The following is a 25683-nucleotide window of genomic DNA, read 5'->3' as shown; positions in this document are numbered from 1 at the left end:
TGAGAGAATGGGACTTTCATAAGCATGTTCAAGGCTTAAGCATGGAACGACTACAAAACAAAAACCTCAGTAGACAAAACTTTTCATTAAAACTTGTGTGTGACAAATATATGTCAAAATCTCAGCTTTGTCTAGCTGCTTTGTCTAGGAAGTGATAAGCAAACTGAGTAGCAAACTCAGATGTGTATTTTATTTTAAATCACGCATTGGAAATGTACATAAAACAATTTTTTGCATCGAGATGCCTCGATAATCTGTTGAGAATCGAATTGTTGGCCTCTGCATCGAAATCGAATCTCGAGGTGCCAAGAGATTCCCACCACTACTATTTTTAGGTTACTTAGGCATTCAGTCGGTCCGTGATCGTCTGCTTCGCCTTCTCGCCGTTTCATTACAGCGGCCGTGTTTCTTTTTTACAAATAATGTGTTTCACATTATCATACTTCCATAAGAAGCTCCTGCACATGCTGTGTAAAGTATGAACAATGCCTATTCTCCACTTTAGCATCAGTAAATCTGTGGTCAACCTTGCGGTCTGTTAAGGAAAGACCTGAACGCGCATCTATCCAAATTACTTCATCCTGGCTCCTCCTCAGCCTGGCTCTGCCTTCGTGAAACGCACCAAGCCAGGCTGCACAGATTAAACTAGGTCAAGCCTCGCTTTATCGGTTATCCTGGATTTATAAATTCTACTTTTGTGCAATACCCCCCAGATGTCCTTGTGAATGCCAGTAATGCTTTTCCAGGTACGAAGATGCTGAAAAAGAGAACATTGTGTGTTTGATTTAATCAGGGCCTTTTGATACCAACTCCAAATTTTCATCAGAAAGAGAGAGAGAGTGCGAGAGAGAGAGAGAGAGAGATACACTCAGAGCAAACAGCTGTCGGCGAGCCTGTACGGATATATAAATAACATTATTTCTCTGTGTGCCATGTAAACATCATATCCCAAATATGACCAAAAACGGGATAAGCCTCATAACCGCAATATTCTTGTCCGAGAGAGGCAGCGGACGGAGGAGGGTGAAGCAGCGGCTGGAGGGCTGCGAGGCAGGGGATATTGGTGGTGCTCCCGTGGGTGCTGTGCCCCTATATGCCCAAATAAGATGTCAGGAGTGAGATCTGTTGTTGCCAGATATCTGTGGTCTGGACGATGTGTCCAGTGACATACATCAGACACGATGCTGTTACCACATCAGAGGATTTCCCTCTCTAATCAACAGGCCTGTCATAGAGACATGAGCAAATACGAACCATTGTTTTTATTGAAAATCTTTTAGATAACACAAAATCATGGATGTATTATAGCATATTGACCACACAAAACACTAAACTACAGTCTCTCTCTCTCTCTCTCTCTCTCTCTCTTTTGCCTAATGCTCAAGTCTGCACTGGGTGTTTTTTTTGTATTTCAACATAACTGGCCATGACTTGGGTTTGTGATGCAACTATGTTATAGCAGGTGTATTGCTCAGGACCTAAGGAAGCACTGTGTCGAGTGTGAAAGGGTTTGGATGAGCGGTTGGGAGGGAGCTGCAAGCAGTAATACCGAAAGCCAAGCCATCGGCCCGTACCAAACAGGCACGGTTTCAACAGGCACTGCACTAGTTTTCTAATGTTTACAGCACATATTTTCATGATCTTGCCTTGGACACTAACAATGCCAGGAACACCGGTGACCGTGCTGCTGATGTCAACAGGGAGGGTGGTGTTGAATAATAAGCTCTTAGGGGGGTTTGAAGCCAGGTGTCTACTGGAGCATCACTCTAAACCAACGAAAAGGGCTGAAACACTTTGCAACAGGCAGGAAAATGTTTCTTACACTGAACCCTGGACCCAAGTACAAATGTGTTTCTTTGAACTGGAAGCTCTCCTGCCATGCATTGATTCCAGTATGTCCAAATGACAAAATCCCACTTCAAATACTAAGCTGCCAGCCACCAAAACAGAGAAAATGGAAAAGTGGGGCACAAAAAAGAAAAGCTATTTGAGCTCTGAAAACTCCAAAACACATTCCTCAAAACGCACACCACAGCACAGCACAAGAGGCAACGTTAAGTAGTTCATACATATGAAATAAAGAACTTGAGGGAGGGGGGAGGGGGGGGGGGGAAGCAGAGACCTAAAAAAAGAAAGAATATCACAGGATATTAAAGCCTTTTCCACCTTCTGTCTTTCCTTTTCTTTTCTTTTTAATAAGAAGCCTTTCCGTTGCTAACAGCACTCCACATCAAGTTGCTATGCTGAGTGTGTGCGCCTGTGTGGGCTCGCTAATAGGTGTCTCTGTAATTGGCTGGTTGACAAGCCGATCACTAACAGGCGTGAGATGAAGGGCTCAGGGGAGAAGACGTCCATTCTCGCTCTCCTTCTGTTGCCATGTCACCGTGACAAACACACATCTGTAAGCAAAACGAACCAAGGCCGTGGACTTTAAGGATGGATACTTTACTACCTGAAAATAAATAGACTAATGTGTACCCAGTTTATGTCTGGTATGGTACATCTGTCCTGCATATTTTTTTTAAAACAAGCAACTATACATTTGATGTGTCAGACCCACAGAGAGTGAGTATAAAGTCAATGAGGTAACTGCAATTACTGCTGATGCACTTATAGGCCATTTGCACAATAGGATGAGAGAGAGAGAGAAAGAGAGACCAAAAGAGAGACTGACAGAAAGAGAGAGAATGGGAAGTGCGAAAATGGAGAGAATGGAGAGGCGATACAAAAAATGTCTTTGATCATGAAGCCTAATGTAACTCTACAATTCTCTGGTTTATCATGGATCTTTTATGAACTTCACTGCAGACTGGAGTCTCTATTAACAGTGACGGCTGACTCATATGAACGAGTCCAACGCGGGTTGAATACGCATCTGTAGATCTGCGTTATATACGCTAGTCTCCTGTACGATGTGGCTGAATTCTCTCTCTAAAGTTTCCTACCTTGTAAAACATTCTTACATTGGTGTAATGTGTTGTTAATAAATGATCCTGGCCATTCAAATTAATGCTAAAACCACACAAAATGTCACCCAGCAGTAAGTATGACTGCCGTATCATATAGATTGAGTTTCTCTCAACACACTCAACTCTGACCGTCTTCCAGCGCCCTGCGAGGCATCATATGTTTGTCAAACTGAAAATGGCATCGGTTCTCTTTGCTTAAGTCCTTATAGTGGTAACAACCAGCAGCAAAAGATCTGGAGGACATTGAAATGTGTTGTTTTTAAACGATACACTCTGTACTTAAAAGACCTCAAACGCCAACATATCGCTCCAGCTCATAAGCTTCACCACGGAGGTAATGTTTTCGGCTCGGTTTTCTGTCAGCAGGACAACGGAGAAACTGTGCTGCATTCCTGTTGCATCTGAATAATCAGAGAAAAATTCTCAGGATTTCCTGACTGGGAAAATTCACACTGCATCAACATTGTCGGATAGGGCAAATACCTCGGCAGAGGTCTGCGCTCTCTGAGTGCCCTGCTAGTTACGGATGTTTTAAAAATCATTCATTTATACCTGGGGGTCTGATGGATGAGATGATATGATAGAATACTGTTGGGAAGGGATGCCTATCTAAATTCCTCTTTGAAAATCTTTGCTTAGCTACTACTTACAGATATCTACCTCTCTGCCTGTTGTTATTGTACTGTTACCATTATTAATATTATTACTATTCTAATTTTATTTAATTTATCTTACTATTTTTTTACGCACTTATTTCTATTTTGCGTCATATTTACTTATTTATTTTAATTTACTTTTATTGTAACTTATTCTGCCTGTCATTTGTTTATTACATTTATATAGCTGTCAGGAAATGCTATGTAAAATGATTAAAATGTTTAAATAAAAAGTTTAAAAAAAAGTAAAAAAATCATTCATTTATTTATCACCGTCTCCCCTCCAATAACCATTATTTAGTTCAAATGGTAAAAATCTTTAACATTTAAAATTTCACTACAACATTGTTTACTTTTCAGGACTTGATGCTTGGCCTGCACGATAAATCAATAATAAATAATTTTTTTTTTTTATTAAATTATTTTATATAATATATATATATAATTTATATTATATAATTTAATTTACTAAAAGCATTTGACATTGACATTAACATGTTTTCATTATGTAAAGACATATTGAAGGAGTTCAGATAGAGCCTGTATCAGGGCCATATTTAGTTCAATGTGTTATATGTCACTAGTTTTGGTAGCCTACTGTACTTATATGGCCAGTATGTACTTTATTTTCTTTATTCATTGAAGCCTCTATGTTTACAGGCTTGTGGTGATGCACAATGTGCTATAGGTGCCAAAATAAATCTATGTTTGGTACTGCCAATTAGTTGTGTTTTGTCATGGTTCATGGGTGCAATAAACATTACACTTCGTGAGAAAAAAAAATCATGGCAGAAAATCGTGAAATCAATTCTAAGCTAAAAAAAAATCGTGATTCATATTTTTCCCCGAATCGTGCAGGTCTACATGATGCCCAACTTAAAAGGACATGTAGTCACAGCATATTGTTCTCAACAAACAGCGTATGTTACGTTCTAATTAGTTCACACACCATGAAGCAATTACATTTGACAGCCCATATGGTGAAGAAGGGAAATAGCAGTTTGACAGAGAAGTAAGAAACAGGAATTCTTAAAGCAGAGTAAGTGGCATATTGGAATAACTCTTCCTGTGTTGTCATATCACTGAGTACGTTTACATTCACATTAATATTCCACTATTATTCAGAATATGACAATATTCCAAGCTTGATTCAGGTCATGTAAACAGCATGTGGGATATGACTGTATTATTTGGGTTATAGAAGCATTCTTTGGACATGTATAAAGCGCATTTCGGAATATGCGTCTCAAATGGGTTTTTTACCGCAGTTTGCAACAGTTTACGGCCCGTTTACGGCTTTGGACAGCTCTGTGTGTTACTATGGTTGTTGTACACAAACCAAGCAGCCAACAGTTCGAGTGAGTCCGGCTGCTGATGCATGCTCAAAAGAAAAAAAACACAGCTACTTTTAAACATTATGAAAGACTTGGATATCAACAGGTTTTTGGATATGTGCCAACAGCGCAACGCCGACCTATTCAAGAAGCTGGTTGAAGGAATGAAGGAGGACTTTGAAAAGATTATGTTTTGCACGGCTACATGTAAACGGGAATATTAGTGGACTAGTCACTTTCATTAGCCATGTAAACAGCTTAGTCGGAATATTGTCTTTTTCGGAATAAGGGCAAAGAAACGGATTATTATGTGCATGTAGACGTAGTCACTGTGACAAAAAGTGTTTTAAGGAAATGTCCCCACTGGTTAGAAATGCCTGTATTCTAGACAGAGCCAACCGAAGACATCCCACTGGTTAGATCTAATCATAGACAAGCTCCAGTGCTGACACAGCCTGATCCCTGATGGCTTTTCTGCACTTTTAATGTCCTACAAGTCTGGATATGACCCTGTGCTCTGACATCCCTGTAATGACAGCAGGTGAAAAAGAATGTCTTTCCTCTTAGGGAATAAATGCTTAATAAAATCAAACTTTACTAGTTACTTATAGTATGTACAAAAAGGTAAAACTTTCTGAAAACAATTCACGCTAAATTAGCAAAAGTACCTTTCTTACTGCTTATTACTTGCTATTAATTTGTTGTAAAGGAGAAGTATTTCAGGTTGTTAATGTACAGAGCTTAAACGATGACTTGATTAATTGATTCTGTTGATTGACAGATATTTTGATAACTGATTTGTCAAAAATGCCAAAATTCACAGGTTCTGTTCTGGTTCCAAATGTGAATATGTGTTGGTTTTCCTTTGGTCAGACAAAACAACACATTCAAAAATGTCATCTTGAACTCTTTGGACTCCTATTTAGATAAACCATACGTGTATTAGTCACCCAAAATTGTGTGATGAGCATAGACTGTATAAAATATGGCCGTAGTCTCCATGATGTCACCCAGAGGTTTCTGAAGAGCCAAAATAAAGCTCAAAGTGGACGGCTCCCAGTGGCTCCAGCCAACGCCATCTTGGCAGTGCCTGACGTCGGCTAGTCCCAAAATGGACAGTTGTCATGAACATGGTTACTTGGCCAGAGAGACAAAATCATTTTTTTTGTACCAAGCTGTAATTGTGTTTAGTTCTGCTGAAAAGTTGGGCATTTCAACTTGGGGGGGGGTCTATGGGGACTGACTCCCTTTTGGAGCCAGCCTCAATTGTCTTCATTTTTCAGGAGGAATATTGTGCTCAAAGGCGTCACAAAAGGAAGAATAACAGGCTAAATATAAGAGAGTTATAGTGTGCATTCCCCTGCAAGCTCACCTACAAAGACCAAAGCATGGCAATGCTTATCTAAAATATCACAGATGTGAAACCAGTGAGAGATAGTTAGATCAAAGTGGGACAGTGTGTGTGTGTGTGTGTGTGTGTGTGTGTGTGTGTGTGTGAGTGAGTGAGAGACAGAAAGTGAAAGATAGATTGAAGTCATACCTTGAGTCCTCCACATTCTGCTGCTGAGCCCTGGTCCACTCCGGTGATGTAAATACCCAGAGCATATTCTGCTCCCCCCCGGATCATCAGACCCAGAGACCGGCCGTCATCCAAAACCAAATTGACCTAATAAAGACAGACAGAGAAACCCATTAAGATGACAGAAGCAGGGGTTAAATATGTAAAAAATTGTGTAAACCAGACACTGTATTAAAAAACAAAATTTTTATTGACATTTCACAGTCTAAATTGTGTTGCTTGACAGGCTGCCAGACTCGCACGTAGTGGCAGGCTCGCACACTGAAATGAAGATGTGAAACACAATGCATAGAAGAAATGACAACTCTGCTTTGAGCTGGCAGAAAATAAAGAGTTCCAGGAGCTACTTAGCGGTAGATGTGGTGACTCAGAGCCAGTAATGAGGAGGCTGAATCTGTTCTGGTTGGAAGAATGACTGTTTGATTTGGTCAATCAGTTTGTTTACAAGGCTCATACGTGTCAATCCCCCTGATTAGCAGAGCAGACAACGTCTAACACTGTTTGAATTCAAATAATCAACCAACCATAATAACCATAAGACACCAATCGGAAATATTGGCCGACAACAAGCTATGTCTGCTGTAGCACCCAATTAAAAACAATGCTGTAGGGAGCTAATGATTATCTACAGGATACACATGACTGTGCCAAAATGACTCTACTACTACAAACCCCAATTCCAGTGAAGTTGGGACATTGTGTAAAACGTAAATAAAAACCAAATACAATGATTTGGAAATCCTTTTCAACCTATATTCAATTGAATACACTACAAAGACAATATATTTCATGTTCAAACTGATAAACTTTATTGTTTTTTTAAATTTTGAATTGATGCCTGCAACACGTTCCAAAAAAGCTGGGACAGGGGCAACAAAAGACTGGGAAAGTTGAGGAATGTTCAAAAAAGTTAGTGACCATAGCATGAGTAACTTGTACATCTGTGAAGGCACCATTAATGCTGAAAGGTACATACAGGTTTTGGAGCAACATATGCTGCCATCCAAGCAAAGTCTTTTTCGGGGACGTCCCTGCTAATTTCAGCAAGACGATGCTAAGCCACATTCTGCACGTGGTACAACAGTGTGGCTTCGTAGTAAAAGAGTGTGGGTACTATAATGGCCTATCTGCAGTCCAGACCTGTCCCCCATTGAAAATGTGGGGCGCATTATGAAGCTCAAAATACGACTACGGACACCCTGGACTGTTGAGCTGAACTGAAGTCGTACATCAAGCAAGAATGGGAAATAATTCCACCTAAAAAGCTTCAACAATCAGTGTCCTCAGTTCCCAAACGCTTATTTAGTGTTGTTAAAAGGAAAGGTGATGTAACAGTGGTAAACATGTCCCTGTCCCAGCTTTTATGGAACATGTTGCAGGCATCAAATTCAAAATGAGTGAATATTTGAAAGAAACAAAAAAAGTTTGAACATTAAATATCTTGTCTTTTTAGTGTATTCAATTGAATATAGGTTGAAAAGGATTTGCAAATATGGTATTCTGTTTTCGTCCCAACTTCATTGGAATTAGGGTTTGTATATTTTACCATGGAAAGCTCTCTTCAGAGCAAAATTAGTTCACTTGTTTAATATTTAACCATTTTAAACAACTCTTGAATTAAATGACATCATTATAATAAATGATGTACGTAGACAACAAATTATACCTCTAATAAAGCAAAACAAAGTTCCGTGCTGCCACATAAAGCATGTGTATCAAATAAAAACAAAAAAAGTCAACTTCAGTTTTTGCATCTGAAAAGGTAAATATTTATGTTAACATTTGTGTTATTGCTGAAACTATCACTGCAACTGGATCACCTGAAGCCTAAGTGGAATCAACGGGCCTCATTCACCAATATCTTCCTAAGTTTTCTCTTAAATATGTTCTTAAGAAAGTCCCTACGAAAAGTCTTCGTTGGATTCATGACGTGTTCTTAAACAGCAGATTTGTTCACACCTGTGTTCTTAGGATTGATGAATCCCACGTCTTCGTAACTGAAAGCACGTGCCAGTTGCTAATTAGCATAAGAAAACGCCCCGCAAATTTCCATATAAGGACATGACACTTCCTGTGCACCTCCTGGGAATCACTGAGGTGGTTGTTGGAGTCGCAGATGACTTGTACATTGCAGTGGTGTACTGAATCTCAGTAAAAGTACAAATAAGACATTTACTTTAGTAAAAGTAGAAGTGCCACAATGACAACCCTACTTAAGTAAAAGTAAAAAGTACCTGATTTTAAATATTAAAAGTAGTTGCATAATGAGTTATTCTCTTAATCTTATTTGCTTATTACCATTTTAAATGGAAATATGTCCACTACCACAAACAAGGCCTGGCTTTTAAAACAATCGTTCCTATCCTAACCAGCATAAAACGGAAATATGTTGTTAGAATTGGAATGCGGTTGGTTTTATTCATGGATTGATTTTCTATAACCATGGAAGCGTAAGCAAATTAAGTGTGTGAAGCAGAGGGAATGGGGAGGCCATGTGAAGAGGTCCAGCCAAATAAAGAAGATATGAACGTGTCTTACGCAGCCTGGAGGAGAAGTAAACAACGCTGTGGAGAGAAATAGATGGCAAGTAGGATTTAAAAATGGGAATAATAAAAAACAAATATTTTCATTTCAGGCTGTATTACCGAGGGTCAGCGGCACTGCGCCGGGCTCTGGCGCACCGGAGCCGGCTTGGAAGCAGACGAAGGATCGGCGGCGCCCTGTATATCTACGGCAACCAAACTTTACTGGTGAGACAAACGTGTGACGGTCAGGAAGACGTTTTGGCAGGGGGGAAACTGATCAGAAAATGTAACGGAACATTGTAGAAATGTAGTGGAGTAGAAAGTATAGATAATTGCTGCAAAATGTAACAAAGTAAAAGTCAAAAGTATGCACTATTGATTCTAATAAGAATAAGTAAAGTACAGATACGTAAAAAAATAAAATTTCTTCAACAAATTATCAGAAATACATTACAGTAAATACTATCACTGTAAACGACTAGAATTAAATAAAATGCAGTAACCAGTTATTTGGAGCAAACTGTCGTCACTCAAATGTGCTTAAGAGTTCTCTGCAGTGTTCATAAATTTTCTTCTTAGCCAAGAACAAATCTAAGATAAGAAAACATTAGTGAACGTCAGAATCTTCGTAAAATGTGCGTAAGTGGGGTTTAAGAACACATTTCTTCGTAAGAACGGTTGGTGAATGAGGCCCAATGTCTTAAGAGGCTAAAAAGCAACTTAAATTCAGAAGGAAGCTGGAGGACACTAGAGATGGCCCGATACCACTTTTTGCTCCCGATACCGATTCTGACACCTGAACTTGCGTATCGGCCGATACAGAGTACCAATACCAGTGTGTTATGTTTTAACAGCTGTATACTACTACTATCCCTGTATGGATATGATTTCTATCTTTGTTGTCAGTCTGGCTCAGGTTAAACTCTTTGTGAAACATAAACAAACACAAACAATGAATGCCACAGAACTTTCTTTTATTCTCCAGTTTGTCAGTCATAACGGAAAAAGAACATAAATAAACTACTTTAACGTAGATTTTCTTCAGGGCTTTATTACGCGGTATCGGATCGGTGCATAAACTCCAGCACTTCCTGATACCGATACCAGCGTTTCAGGCAGTATCGGAGAACATCTCTAGAGGACACACATACACTGCTGTAATTTGCCTTTACCGTTGACATCTAAACCGTTTCCTTTCTCTGAGTATATATACATATGTGTTGCACACAGTGCTAGTGCAGCTGAACAAGAACTCCGTGATCAGGAAGAAGCTTTTTGCTGCTGATCCATCATCAATCAAACCTAACTTCTCAAAGTAAAAGGTGTTGCAGAGTGGGTGAGTGAGTCCGACAAGCAGGAGGCAGAACTTTAGGAACTGCACTTGGCATGTACAGATAGAACTATATTACGCTCCTAGCGGCTGTCCCCTGCCTTGATCTATGAAAGCCTTTGAAAGACTTTGGCATCGGCCTATTGGCTTTCTGTTCCGGAGGCTAGAGGGTTTGATGAAGGGTTCATTTGTCTGTAAAAGTGCTTTATTCTAACCCACTGGCAGTGACTCCATGAAGTATAATCTGCTCTTCTTTGTTTGATGCCTCTGGGTCATCTCATTAAGAGTGTCCCTTAACTCTACTTTGCTTTGGCCCTTGAGCCTTTAGCTCACTTAATTCAGTAATCTGCTAATGTCAGAGCCATCTTTGTTCACGGCACCAACATTACATGCTGATGATTTCCAAATGTTTACTTAAGATTTCTCGACCACCTGAATCCCAATTTTCTAAATGTTAATTTCAGGTTCCGTCAGAATTTTAACACTTTTTAAATAACTTGAGCTTTTACCCTTTCTCAACTGCACCGATACTTACATACTGAAGCAATGAACAACACTTCTTACTAACATTAACAGGCCATGCATACACAACCTTAAAGGGATTGGTTTGGATTATTTGAAGTGAGGTTGTGTAAGGTACTTATCCACAGTCAGCGTATTATCTACCCCCCCAGTTTGGAGAAGCCGGCAGGAGGACCGACACAGAAGATACTGAAAAAGAAGCTTTGGTGTTGTAAAGTTGTATTCACCAACTAACCAATGGAGGTAGCGCTAGACCAGCAACTCCCATGTTCTGCAAAGTTAAATTACAGGTTGATTTTTTTATTAACAGCTATATTCCCCGTTGGAAATGGCTGTCTGACGGCAAGGTAAAGCGCTCAACATTTTCTAAATAAAGTACTACTTTTGAAATCTTTGTGCTCCCTCTATCTTTTAATATTGACTATTTGAATAAACCCAACTCAGCATTTTCAAAATATATTTATTTGGAAGGCAAAAGCTATTTTTTTCATTCTTTAGGTAGCCTGGTCTCCTTGTGTAATAATGCTTGTATAACCTCAACCCTGTTATGCATATTCAAGTTATAGACATTTTTTTCCTTTCTTTCTTCGGGACAACCTGTGCAATCAGTATCATGTACAGTATGCTTCAGGCATATATATATATATATATATATATATATATATATATATATATATATATATATATATATATATATTGTTATGGGACTGTAAAGACAAAAGAAAAAACTAAGTGGAAATTGAATTTCACAGAAATGTGTTAAAATCACACAGAGAACAATAATGGATAAGACTTTTGGCTTTTCACGTCGACTCCAGTTTAAGAGGGATTCAGCGGTGGCTTAGCTGTACCAAACCTTAAATTGTACATTTTCCTCCATCTGAATGAGGCCCTTGATAACTTGGTTTGATCCTGAAGCTGTCTTTTGCCAAGATTGACAAGTGGAGTAGTAGTAGCAGATCAGTTGCACCTTGGCAACTATATGATGACACACATGCAAATATCTCTATTAAACGATGGTAGTTTCATCCCTATTATTTTCCTGCCGGTGTTAGGTTTGTCATCTGGCACGGAAATCTTACTTTTCTTTTTTTTTTTATTCTAAACATATGGTGCTGCAGCTCTTCTTTTGTAATAACTACTGTCTGCTTATTGGAGGTACGCCAGCCACCTTTGCTCATTGAGAATATGGAGGCATTAATGCTCTCAGTGACATTTACGCAGGTTATGGTTTTAATTACCAGACTCATCCTTCTTTTATTGGCAGCACATAGCAGCTCTTGAGGCTCAGTGTTCTCTGGCATCAGCTGTTCTCATGGAATCACTTCAACATTCTCTCTCTCTAAAAGGAGTCCCAGCGGTCTGGTGTCTTTGTTGTGTAAGCAATGGAATCTGCGGCGGCAACCATGGAGCCTTTGTTTGGGACAGACAAGTGCATATAAACAAACAATTATATTACACATATTATAATGAGTAAGTTAGCGCTGTGTGCATGAACTGCATCAGACAAGTAACTATGCCTGTGTGTTTAGGCCTTTATTGTTTATTTTTAATTTTTTAGGACAGCTAAGACTTGAAAGGGGAGAGAGAGGGGGAATGACATGCAACAAAAAGTGCCGCTGCGTCTAGGACAGGACCTCCGCATATCGGCGCGCCCTCTACCAGGTGAGCTACCCAGGCGCCCATAACTATACCCGTTTTAAATCTTGATGACATATATTTGAATGTACTTAAACATCAGAAATGAATATCCCTTTCTTTTTTAAAGAGCGAAGAAGCTAAAACAGTCATACTATGATGACTGGATTAATATTTTACAAACGTAATCAGCAAGGCACTAACTACAGCGTGTATTAATGGAGCTGAAGCAGTTAAGATTCATGTGTGGCTCTCAGCTGCTGAAAAATTTAAAGTTCCAGTGTAATAAATCTTTTAAATCATTTAAATAATTTCTGACAGTTTCTACCCCGCAGGCTGTAAGGTGGTGACAGGGTGGACGTTCGTAGGACTCAAGGTTCAATTACGGTTATTGTTAGAGTTTTTCAATTCTTCTTTAGTGTCCATCATCTTTTGTCCGTTACCAAGTCTTACTAATATAACTCACTTTTACTCTTCCTGACTTCCATCAAAGTCATCCTGGTCACATATACTGGAATCGGATAATAATGTGATTTAGGCCGCTATAGGACCTACATTAGTTCGGAGGACTCGGTGCGATTCGGGGGTGAATTTGCTATATTGTTCGGTTTGCTTTCACACTGCACTTTTTCAAATGCACCAAACACTGTAAACACATGTCACACAAGATTATTTTTTTGGGCTTTTCCATCTTTAATGGATAGGACAGCTAAGTGAGAGAGAGGGGGAAGACATGCAGGAAATCGTCACAGGTCAGATTCGAACCCTGGACCTCTGCGTCGAGGCATAAACCTTAATGTTTATGTGCGCCAGCTCTACCCACTGAGCCAACCCGGCCACTACGGTCGCTTGTTTATTGAACTGAATATCCGAAACTCGCCAACACTTCTGGTCTCAGAAATAATAGAGCAACACCATACTTATTGCGTCTCGGGTTTTCTGGTTCTGCTATAGTGTTTCTAATGGTTTAGAAGAAGGCAAACAATGAGAGCAGCTGACAGACAGCGAGTAAAGAAGAGAGAGATGATGATGTCACGCAGACGACAAGCAATGTACAACAATGTAACAGCCTATGGATCTGAAAGTTATCATCCCTTTAATTATATATAAGTCCGTAAATTGTGTGCAAGATTGAAATTGCAGGCTAGTTAATGCATTGTTTTTGGTTCACTTCCTGGATTTCGTTTTGATTGCATGCTCACCTGAAGTGAACTAAACTCTAGTTCACTTGGAAGCGAATCGAGAACCCGTTTTCAAGCGGACCAGAGTTTGTTTGATCCACACTGGAGTTCGGATGAGCTTTCACACCAGCCCAAACCAAGCGGACTATCAGACCAAACACTCCAGGATTCGTTTTAAACAGACCAAACGAGGTAGGTGTGAAATCAACCTTAGTGACCATCCAAACTACCTAAACTCTCTAAAAACTCTAAACAGCCATTACAAATGGGCATTGCAAATATAATTGAAGCCTGATTCTGCAAATGCACTACCTATTTGTTGTCCAGGGCTGGACTGGCCATCTGGCATACCAAGCATTTTCCCGGTGGGCCGACGCACTTTTGGGCCAAATCGCCGATATAATTTACAGGCCTTTTTTTTGGAAAATTGAAAATGAAAAGCATTGAAAATGCTAGCGGTTGGCCTGTTGGGTAGCTGAAAAGTCTGTGTGATCTATAAAATCGTTATTGATACAAGCATCAGTGTTCCTTGAATTACTTAATTAGCTTCTCTTGTATTGGTGTTCTTTTCCAGGGTATATACTACTCTCAGCTTTATTGTAGCTTTAGGGAAGGGTTATGGTTATGGTTATTGTATTTAGCAGACACTTTTGTCCAAAGCGACAAAATCTTACAATAGTTAAAATTAACAGTACTGTTTTTAAAGTTGCTAAGCCAATATTAAGCAAAATAGTAATAATCACAATAATGGAAATACAATATCAAATATCAATAATAAAAAAATAAATAATACCAAAGATATACAAATAATAACTAAGAATTATTTAATTATTTAAGTGTAAGATCAACAGATAAATCTTGAGACCCCTCCTGAAGGATCCAAAACTATCACGCATATTTTAAGAGGACTGTCTGCAGGGAATGTGTCTGACCAATCACGGTGGGTGTGGGCCGCCTGGGCCAAAAATGCCAGGGCAGATTTTTTTGTTCCTGTCCAGCCCTGTTGTTGTCTCAAATATATTGAGACAATTTGATGAGTGTGAGGAGTCACATGAAGAGATTACGAGTTTAGTAGAGATGAGTTTAGGGTCCAAAGACACAGAGACGCACAGCAAACAGGCCTTCATTAGCAGAGTGAAAGAAAGCGTTCATAACTCGGCTGAATGTAAACAGAGAGGTTATTATCCTCGTCTCAGTCTGAAGGTCCGTTCACAGCATGACGCCTGGTACAGAAGCAGAACTTCATGCCTTTAGAGGATGGTATGATTTTTAACGTATGTTTATGGGGTTTATGATTTTTGGATCAAACACTGATTATTTTGCTTCCTTTAGATCGACGTAATTTAGCTTAGTCTTTTTACATTCATCATGAATATTTGATTTCATATTTTTATATCACTGACTTTCAGAGTTTTAAAGAAATTAAAGAAATGATCCATGCAAATAATGTATTCATAGTACAAACAGAAACTGTTAAAAGGATGCATGTTTGGAACAAATTATTGCCATGGCAACCTATAAAACATTTAAAATGATTTATCATCATACAGTTCCTGGGACATGTTATTCAGTACATGAATATTTTACTTTCCCTCCCTGATAGTATTTCTTTTGAAAGTACAACTGAGATTTGTGTAAAACAGAAAAATGTAGCCAATGGAAACTGCTTCATTATTCCAGAGCTCTGGTCTTTCCGTTTCTCGTGTAAAGCCTCACCTTCTTCTCGTCTCCCTCCTGCAGTAGCTGCATGTTGCTGCGTCGCTGGCTGTCGGTTCTCCTCAGGGTGGCGCTCCGGTGCTCACTCAGGTCGGGAGGGGGGGACACACTCCGACCCTGAGGGTCAACCCAGGTGTAAACATGGTTGGTGACGTAGCCGCCGGGAATCCGCCCGACTGAACGCACAGAGAGGCAAAGCTTTTTACTGCCCTTCAGCACCTGAGGAGAGGAGAGAGTGAATACAGGCCACGTTATATACACAAGTCAGACTTGTTATTTTATATTGCACTAAACTTATGATAAAATAACATACATTTATGATTTATAATAAGTAAACATAAGTCATAATGTAAATTTTAACAGTAAAATAACTAACTAAAGTTGAACTAACTATCAATTCACCATTTATTTGATGGTTATTATAAGTGTTACCCAAACATTTGTATTTCTCAGAACATACATGAGTGCAATTCCAAACTTTAATCAATTTAATGGGATTTTGTAAAGGCCAGGGCTGGACTGGCCACCTGGCATACCAGGCATTTTCCTAGTGGGCCAACACACTTTTTGGCCGAATCAGCGATATAATTTATAGGCCTTTTTTTTTTTTTTTTTTTTTTTTTTTTTTTTTTTTTAAATTGGGCCGCGCCGGCCCATAAAGAACTGACAGCAGCCCATTGGTTAATTGTCTTTATTGGCCCTGGCCTGAACCAATCATATCCAGGAACCCCCTTCCCATCCCTGGGCCCTGAGACATAAGCTGTAATAGTTATGCTTATGCTGGAAGTTGAGCATCCACCTTAAAATGGGCAAACGACCACCAAAGGACTAGGGAGGCGCAGAGAAATTATGGGAGAAAAATTAAGAATCTACAGGCGGATGCCTCAAAATGTGCCAAAATTTCTGACATGTTTGGGGTTGTACTACTTAGCTGCTTCAACATCAGCATTACCGGAAGTAGAATAATGAGGAGAGGTGGCTGGCTATACAGAGAAGCAGAAACGACATCATGACAGGGAAGAAGCCGAGGAGGAGGAGAGTGACCATGACAGGGCCATGGGAGCAAGTGAGGAAAAGATGGAATGCGTGCATGCGTTATGTGCGCCTCACGTCATAACGACAACAAGCAGTTAAAGTTAGTGGCTGTCAGGTAACCTAACTGCTTAAGCTTACATTGAAAATGCTAGTGGTTGGCCTGTTGGGTAGCTGAAACGTCTGTGTGATCTATGCAGCCTGTTCTACTAGGCTCATGTATACAATGTACACAGGTGTTTCTCTACATTGCCCAGACATTTAAGCTAAATTAATTATACCTTAATTTAGCTGACACTTCTCTGTGTTTCTCACTCTTTTAAAAGGTTACCTTGTTAGAGTAAATCTTTCTTGTTCATTGGTGTGGGCCAAGGCAACATTTTTGACTGACTTTACTGACAATACATACTTGTATACTTAAATGTTATTAAATCATTTGAAATTATACTTTAAACTCTTCGTCTTTGGCAATTCCTTGCACTGGAGTATGGACATTGTGTACTCTATGGCCTCCAGGTCGTCAATCAAAAAAGTGAGTACACTGCTTCTCTTGTATTGGTGCTCTTTTCCAGGGCATATACTACTCTCAGCTTTATTGTAGCTTTAGGGAAGGGTTATGGTTATGGTTATTGTATTTAGCAGACACTTTTGTCCAAAGCGACAAAATCTTACAATAGTTAAACTTAACAGTAAACTGTTTTTAAAAGTTGCTAAGCCAATATTCAGCAAAATAGTAATAACAATAATGGCAATACAATATCAAATATAAATAATAAAAAAATAAACAAATACCATAAATCTACAAACCACAACTCCGTCCAACCCTGTGTATGGCCATAGAATCTGCCCCCATAAAAACATGCATGGTACAAACGCTGTGTGAGGTTGTGGCAGTGCATATAAAGTACGACACATCACTACATTTGGGATGGGAATTAAAGATTACAGAGAAGCAACCACTTTTTAGCAAAGCTTCTGACTGCAAAAACCCCAAATGACCAAACACCCTTCCACAGACACACACAACAAACACATTTCTAACACATTCCTACTGAAAATTGTTGCTGGCTGTGCCTCATTGCCTTCTGATAGCTTCTTGTATGTGCAATCCCTCTGCAGATCAATGTATTCCCTTGTGCCCGGTGGTCTGGAGAAATCAGACTGAATGGGGTTGAAGACCTAATCAAACACTCCCTGTGCACCACAAACACAAAGAGGACCTAGACTTCAGACTAGAAATAATCACAAACACTGATATTACTCCAGCACTCAGAAAAGTCTCAGCATGAAAAGGTTTCATATATATTGCGTTCGTGTGCGTTAAATACTATAGACAAATCCAATCAATCAGTCATCCAATGTCAGTTACTGACCAGGAAAGTGGATCACATCACTCCAGTACACTTGCTTCCTGTCTCTCAAAGAATTGATATTGAAATATTATTGGTGGTTCATAAAGCACCGAATGGTTTATTTCAGATCTGCTACTAGATAATGAACCATCCAGACCTCTCGGGTCACCTGGGACAGGTCTGCTTTCTGTCCCCAGAGTCAGAACTAAACACGGAGAAGCAGCGTTCAGTTTCTATGCACCACATATCTGGAAAAAAAAACAAAGACTTGTTTTTATGTTGCCTTTTTCAAAGTAATTGTTTATTTCTTACACTGCACTTCTATTCTTGTATTTTATACCTATCTTATTCTATTCTAGCCGTTTTTATGTGAATGTTGTTTTATTGTTTTATACTGCTTTTTCATTTTTTCTGAAATGTGCTATATAAATAATGCTGCTTTGCTGTTGTGGAGTCATTGTTCAACCATTTCTTTTTCTGCTTCACACCCTAAATATATAATACCGGCCCTCTTCCTCCTCCTGTTATATCTGTGGTAGGCAGTTGGGGTGTGAATCTTCACTGGTTTCACGATTCGATTCAATTACGACTGCCTTGTTTTCTTTTTACCATGGCTATATGACGCTTACTGCAGAATGGATTTCAAGGACTTTGCGTGCCGATTAATGGCGTCCAATGTTTATATTTTTTCTGCAAATCTTTAAATTAACATGTCCTAAACATGAGTTGAATTTGCACCGTAGCGCCGCCACGCCTTGATGCTTACGTAGTTCGCACTCTGCATTAAACCACGTTAAGCGTTTTAGAATGCCTGTCTAATGGTTTTTGAAAACTTAAGGCTTCTTCATAAAACGTGTCGGACATCACCACATTTTTGAATACATTTTTATTAATTTACATTAGTAATCTACAGGACAGCGTCTTTCAAAACATGACATGCGCAAAAGAGAAAAAAAAATGAATATCATTGTACCCAGCACTTCTGGAAATGCACTTCCAAATGCGTCTCTGTCCCCAGCACATTTCAAACCAAACTGACGCCCATGCTGTTATCCGATTCTTCATTCTTCAACCTCTTTGCTCGCCTCTAACTTCTTCAGTTTTATTACTTTTATTGTTTTTAAGTATTACTTCTTTTATGTCCTCAATAAAAACTCAAAAGGCCAAACCATGATACCTCCAGAAGCCATTTCTGCTTTAGTGTGTGAGCTTGGTGAAAAAGACTTCTCAAAGTAGCTTTGTGTTCTGTAGCCAAAACAAAGTCCCTCCGTTCTCTTCTTCATTGAACCTCAAATATCGCTAACCCTTACATTAATCTCACCTTATCTGTCTTGTTCCGACAATACTTGTAAGGAACTGCTAAATGCTCCTACAACATATGCTGCAAGCAACAACTGGAATTATTACTCGTCAGAGTGCTGCAGAATGCAGAGGAGGCCCGTCTCCTTGAGCACAACGATCCGGCTAAATCAATTTCACAATCCTGATTTGTGCGGAGAGATAATAACTTCAATTCTGAGGCAAGAAAACCCTTTCAGCACTGAAGATCGCTGGACCAAAATGTCTGTCATTACTCCCTCTATCTTCCACCTCCTCCCCTCTTTATGGCAGCATCAATGCAGAGGTGGAGATAAAAGTTTCTAACCGATAAGTTCAGCAACACATGAGCAGGTACACTGCTAGTAGCCTTTACTCACACACAAAGAGAGAGAGAGAGAGAGAGAGAGAGAGAGAGAGAGAGAGAGAGAGAGAGAGAGAGAAGAGAGAGAGAGACAAGTACAGCTGGGCGATATGGAGATAATCAAATGCACGATAGTTTTGACCAAATACATCAATGTCAATATTGCCGCGATATAGTACGGTTAACTTTTGGTGCTTTCACAAAAATATTTATACAATGACATTTTAGATAAATAATCATCAATAATGCAGTTATAATGACTAAATTACATCAATTTAATGCAGCCTTTAAAAAAAATAAAAACGACTTGTGTCATATCACAAACAACCAATTTAAAGACTATATCTAGCCTCATATATATCGATGTCGATGTAATGTAGATATATTGGCCAGGCCAGCCCTTACTACAAGACAGAGAAGTACTTTCATACGAAAAAATGCACCAAACCACAAACGGCATGAAGGAAAATTGCCTGTCTTCTTGATTTTATTATTGTGTCAAACTTTTGACAGTGTTGATGTCAGAGGCTTTTTCCTTGATTTGAACAATGCACATCACCAGCCCATGACATGTTTCACATCCGTCTGAGCAGTCAGATATCACCAGGGGGGCCTGGGAAACAAAATGCAATCAGGATCACACCGAAAGGATGCCAGGAGGAGGAGGATCACACAAAAGGGAAACCTTTAAATTAAATACTTTATAGTTTAGTTGGTGATATCATTGCAAAGTCACAATTAGACTTAGATCAACACTTGATTTCTCTGTTAGCACAAAGCAGTATACAGATTTATTGCATACTACCCATATAACTTGTAGTATGTAGTACATACTGTAGACTACTGTTATGGAACTTGGACATTTTTTTTGGGATGATGATGATGATGATGATGATGATGATATCACAGCAGAAGAACCTTTACAACTTGCAATGCAGCATCCACAATCTCAAACAGGTTTTTAACTCGTTACTTTTGTTAATTATGTTTTTAATTAGGTGATTGTTTGATCTAGGGATGCACGATATACTGGCAATCATATCGCTATCGGCCGATGCTAGTCATTTTGTTAAACATCCTCATCGATCCGATGAGCAAAACTGGCCCTACGTGAACAACCAATGATTATTTCCGTCTACCTGCCGTTGTGCGTGTCGGGGCGGCGCTGGTGTGTGTGTGTGTGTGTGTGTGTGTGTGTGTGTGTGTGTGGGTTTTTTGACCACGCAGAGTTTGAGTGTACAGTACAGGATTTAGATGCTGAAGACGAAGCAATGACGGTGAAAAAAAGAAGACACGTGAACTGCAGAATGCAATACTTGCAAGGTTGAAATAATGCAAGGATGACGCAGTGTCAAATCCTTCAACACCACCAATTAGATCACTCATATAAAGCAATTGCAATCCAGAAGTTCACCAACATTGTCTGTGCAATAGCCAGTGTGTGGCAGAGAGCAGTAGCAGTAATGTTATGGCTGAGAATTTAGCAGTGCAGTCTGTGCACAGTTTATCTGTCGGTTAATAAATGCTACAACTTCTCAAGACCCAAGCTAAGATCCTGTGTCTTGCTTGATTGCTGCTGGTTAAACAAAGCGAATGGGGGGAATAGCCGGCACAGAGCTAGCGACAACTTTAGCTCAGACTCACTAAAGGAATACGCCACCGTTTGTTGAAATAGGGCTTATCACGGTCTACCATGGTTGTAGATAGGTGGGTCAACGCATTTTTTGTCTCAGTGCAAGTAATTAGGTTGTTTTTTTTTTGTCTTTTGTTGGCTCACTTTTACTCACAACATGCTAACCGGCAACATAGCATTCCATTCACTACGCTTAGTTAACTAGCGGCGGCGCTGCCGGTGTTGCACCGGACTAAAACAATGCATGCACAAAAAATGCGTTGGCCCACCTATCTACAGCTAGGGGAGACCGTGATAAGCCCTGTTTCAACAAACTGTGGCGTATCCCTTTAAGGCGGGCTGGCTTTAAGGTGGACCTGCTATTCTCATTTCAGTGACAACCCGCTCTTTCAAGTTTTGCTTTAGTGAGGTCTCCCTTGCCAACCCACAGATTTATGATCCAGACTTTTTTTACAGATGTGAGTAGAGATGTTCCGATACCGATACCAGTATCGGTATCGGCTCCGATACTGCCTAAAACGCTGGTATCGGTATCGGGAAGTACTGGAGTTTATGCACCGATCCGATACCACGTAATAAAGCCTTAAAGAAAATTTACATTAAAAGTAGTTTTTGTTCTTTTTCCGTTATAACTGACTGTCAAACTGGAGAATAAAAGAAAGTTCTGTGGCATTCATTGTTTGTGTTTGTTCATGTTTCACAAAGAGTTTAACCTGAGCCAGACCGACAACAAAGATAGAAATCATATCACATCCATACAGGGATAGTAGTATACAGTTGTTAAAACATAATAAAATATATGACACACTGGTATCGGATCGAATCTGCAGACATATTGACAGAGGAACAAATTAGTGTTTATATTTGTTCTTTCTGCATGTGCATAGAAACTATGACTGTTAAACGGTTGAAATCGACAGCCAGATCATATCGACATTGGTAAAAAATTGGTTATGGGCCACACCAGCAATAATAATATCGGTTATTAGTATCGGCCAACCTTTTCATATCTGTGCATCCCGAGTTTGATTCAAGCACATTGGCTTCTCTCTTAGACACTTTGCCAAGCAGCTACAGAGCATCACTTTGATTTATAGTTCCAAACAAAGCTTATCATGGTGCATGCTGTTGTGAGAAATGTAACTGCATTTAGGGGGAAATGGAGGAAGAAAGCAAAATGAGCAGTGTTTTTCAAAGCAATGAGAAGCAGGGGTGCAGGGAGTTAGGGCAACATGACACTTAAGGAGAAAAAGAAAGATGGAGGGTAATGGAGGCCATGGAGGGGGCGGGCAGTGGGTTTAACAGGCTGCTCCATCCTGTGAATAAGAAACAGTGGTATTCGGCTAAGCAGCCATAGTACAGCGGTCCTAATGCGCCGTCCCTGGAGGAAAGTGCCGATTGTGACACTGGGCTGATGAAACTCGGCCCTGCTTTCAAAGAGAACAAACAGCACCGTGAAAAACAATGGAATATATACCAGAGCATAATGGGAAATGACATCAGCAGGTAAACTGCTTTCAGATGATGCCGCGAAAAAAAACAAAAAAAAAACAATACGCTCTAATGAGAGTCCAAGGAATCCATTTCATACACAAAGGCCGGCTGTAGAATCCATTCAGTTTCATCACTTTGAAATGCACAGTGTCAGGGAGTTTACAGAGTAAGAAATGACTTATGATACATGAGGGGTTCAACCATAAACTCTAGTTATGTACAGAGTCCGTATTAAGTGGCCCCAATGGTACCGCAAACTTTTTTCATTGGAGTAGGTAAACATAAATGTTAACAGGAAGCATTACATAATGTGCATATGTGTACTGTATGTGTTGTGACTAAATAACTATTTGAGTTAGAGCTGCAAAGACTAATCGATTCCTTGAAAATGGAATAATCGGTTAGTGTCATTTTTCATGAAAAAAGTTAACATTCTCTGATCTCAGCTTCTTAAATATTTTCTAGTTTATTAACTCCTTTATGACAGTAAATTGAATATCTGAGTAGTGGACAAAACAAGACATTTGTGGATATCATCTTGGGCTTTAGGAAACACTGATTAACATTTCTTTACAATTTTTTTTCATTTTATAAACCAAACAACTAATAGATTATTCGAGGAAAAGAAAATCAACAGATTATTTCATAATGGAAATAATTGTTAGTTGCAGCCCCTATTTGAGTATCAAAATGTGTGTCGGAAGGGGCTGTTCTGAAACATGGCCAATGGAAGAGTCCGTATAAGTCTGTATATATTAAGTCGATAATAATAGACAACGCGCATTTATCCACAACAAGCAAACTGCAAATGTAGTATTTGAAACATTGTTGGAAAGTAGTCATATATGCAAAAAATATATATAAATTATGTACATCACATACCCTCTTGAAGAATGTATCGTTCTCATATTACATGATTGGAAAAACAATTGTTCTGATGCATACTTTAAGGTCTCATATTAAACCTTACGTACAATACGGTGCTAGGAGTCTGTCAATCAAAACAATAACAAAAGACGGAGCAATGCAGTCAGTCTCTCCCGGCTAGGACTCCTTCAGTGTTCATCATTCAGGAGGTTTTTATAGGCAGTCAAATTATACGCAGAGGTCTCTTCATCTTCAAAAAAGAAATGGACCTGGTGATTGAATCCGGACAAAAACATGCAATAAAGCAGTTTAAAGTTAAAAACAGGATTTCTCTGACACTGTCTGACTTGTGATCTGATTTAGCCGACGCGGCAGGTGTTGATAAGTAGATTCAGATTGCGTCAACCACGGCAGGCAGAATGCTGCAGGCTGACGGCTGCAAAACAAAACGCAGGACGGAGCGGACCGAAGCTACGTCGTGGGCACTGGATCAAGCAGCCATCTACAGACGGGAAACCATGCAGGTCCTGGGTGAGTCAGTAACACAGCACAAACCCCTCTAGAGGTAGGATTGACTCATCCAGGCAAGTTAGTCTCATTCTCATGGTGAAAACGTAGGGAGAACCAGACAGAGGGATTCATGTTACTGGCTGGGTTAACCTTTAGCAGCTGTGCGCCTTTGTGTAGCGAGCCCAGGTTAGCTTAGCTGTTTGTAACAATATAGTTAAGTGAATCGTAAAAATGTAGCTTAAAAGTGGATGAAAAGTCAATTAATGACAACCACAACACTGACGCATGCGCAAAGGTGACATGGCAACAGCGACCAAATGACACGGACCATGCCCTTGATTAAAATGACAGATTTCAGGTTTGAATACTGTTGGAAACATTTGGGATCATGTAAGTACACAACTCAACAAAATATTGCTGTTTATTTCATAGTAATGGTTATATATATATATATATATATATATATATATATATATATATATATATATATATATATATATATATAATTATGTATGCACCAACAACCAAGGCAAATTCCTTGTAAGTGCTACTTAATAAATCCTTTACTGATTCTGATTGTTTCTGCAAATCTTAATGTGGAAATGTTACCTATTATATCTTTAAGTGGAACAAAATCTAAATTGTCCTAATTCCAATCACATACTTAACAAACAAACCCACAAGCAGGATGCCATTTTGTACACACAGAGCATACTACTCACACTTCTGCATGAACAAACTTGATCTTAACTTCTTATCTTCACTAAAATGATCAAATAAATGGGAAGATAAAAAGAAAATCTGGGAAAGTGACCAATTTCTGAATTAATTTATTCCTATATCGACTGAATGCGCCACAAGATGGCAAAACCCCAAACACAGACAAATAGTCACACAACATTCACATAAACACACACACAGATACCCCAAGCATCAACTTATCATGGCTGACTACTGAAGCCAATTATAGAAGACGCATCACAGCTACACAGAGACACAGCTTCCAAAAAATCTTTAAAGACTGTAATGAAGTGTGACAACACACCTTCTCTCTAAATCATATAAACGTGGTTTTCCCCATAGTTTACGTCTCTATAGCATTTTTTTTCACATGTATCTTTGTTTATCAATACAAAATATACATTCATCTGAAAGTACAACATGTCACCCAATATTACAGTTAGAAAAACATGCATACAAGCCAACCCCCAACATGATAAACATGCTCACGTAGACAAAACATTTTTGTAAACCAGCATGTGGCTGGTAAATGGTGCTAATGTTGAACCCTGCTGGTATGTACATGTGTTGAAGGGGAGTGCAAGGATGGTTGGTTTGCGGCCGATTGTGGTGGTCCAGGGCTGATTTTTTTTACCCTAGTCCAGCCCTGAAGGGGACCCTGTTAAGGGCCCTCTGCCACCATTCAGCTAAAAAAGGTAGTACCAAGCTCCTTTTCCCAGGTATTCCTAATGCCAAAGGAGATGATAATGAGGATATAATTAAATCCACGACTGAAATGATTCCACAGACTACCGGGAAAGATAGAATTATATTTTTTTGTCCAATTACAACAGCCAGCAGTGACGACAGGCATGGTGGGCTCCAGACAAGTGAGCTGTAACAAAACTAAAATGAGTTTGTCTAAGGGCTTGTTGGAAATCCAA

At 39.4% G+C, this 25683-nt stretch overlaps 1 protein-coding gene across 3 annotated transcripts in view; it reads right to left on the bottom strand.

Moving 5' to 3' along the window:
• whrna (whirlin a) overlaps window positions 1-25683 on the bottom strand; it is a 207836-nt gene that overhangs the window by 92407 nt on the left and 89746 nt on the right. For all 3 annotated transcript variants that reach the window (XR_003694607.1, XM_028601736.1, XM_028601737.1), the window contains exons 2-3: window positions 15451-15669; window positions 6500-6625 (exon numbers count right to left, since the gene is read on the bottom strand). Coding sequence is in view for 2 of the 3 variants with exons in the window: in XM_028601736.1 (XP_028457537.1) it covers window positions 6500-6625; window positions 15451-15669 (345 nt within the window). In the remaining variant the exon portion in view is untranslated. The remainder of the gene's footprint in view (window positions 1-6499; window positions 6626-15450; window positions 15670-25683) is intronic.

Source organism: Perca flavescens, chromosome 16 (genome assembly GCF_004354835.1).
Source record: "Perca flavescens isolate YP-PL-M2 chromosome 16, PFLA_1.0, whole genome shotgun sequence".
Taxonomy (NCBI): Eukaryota; Metazoa; Chordata; class Actinopteri; order Perciformes; family Percidae; genus Perca; species Perca flavescens.
This window is presented reverse-complemented; position numbering and strand designations above follow the sequence as displayed.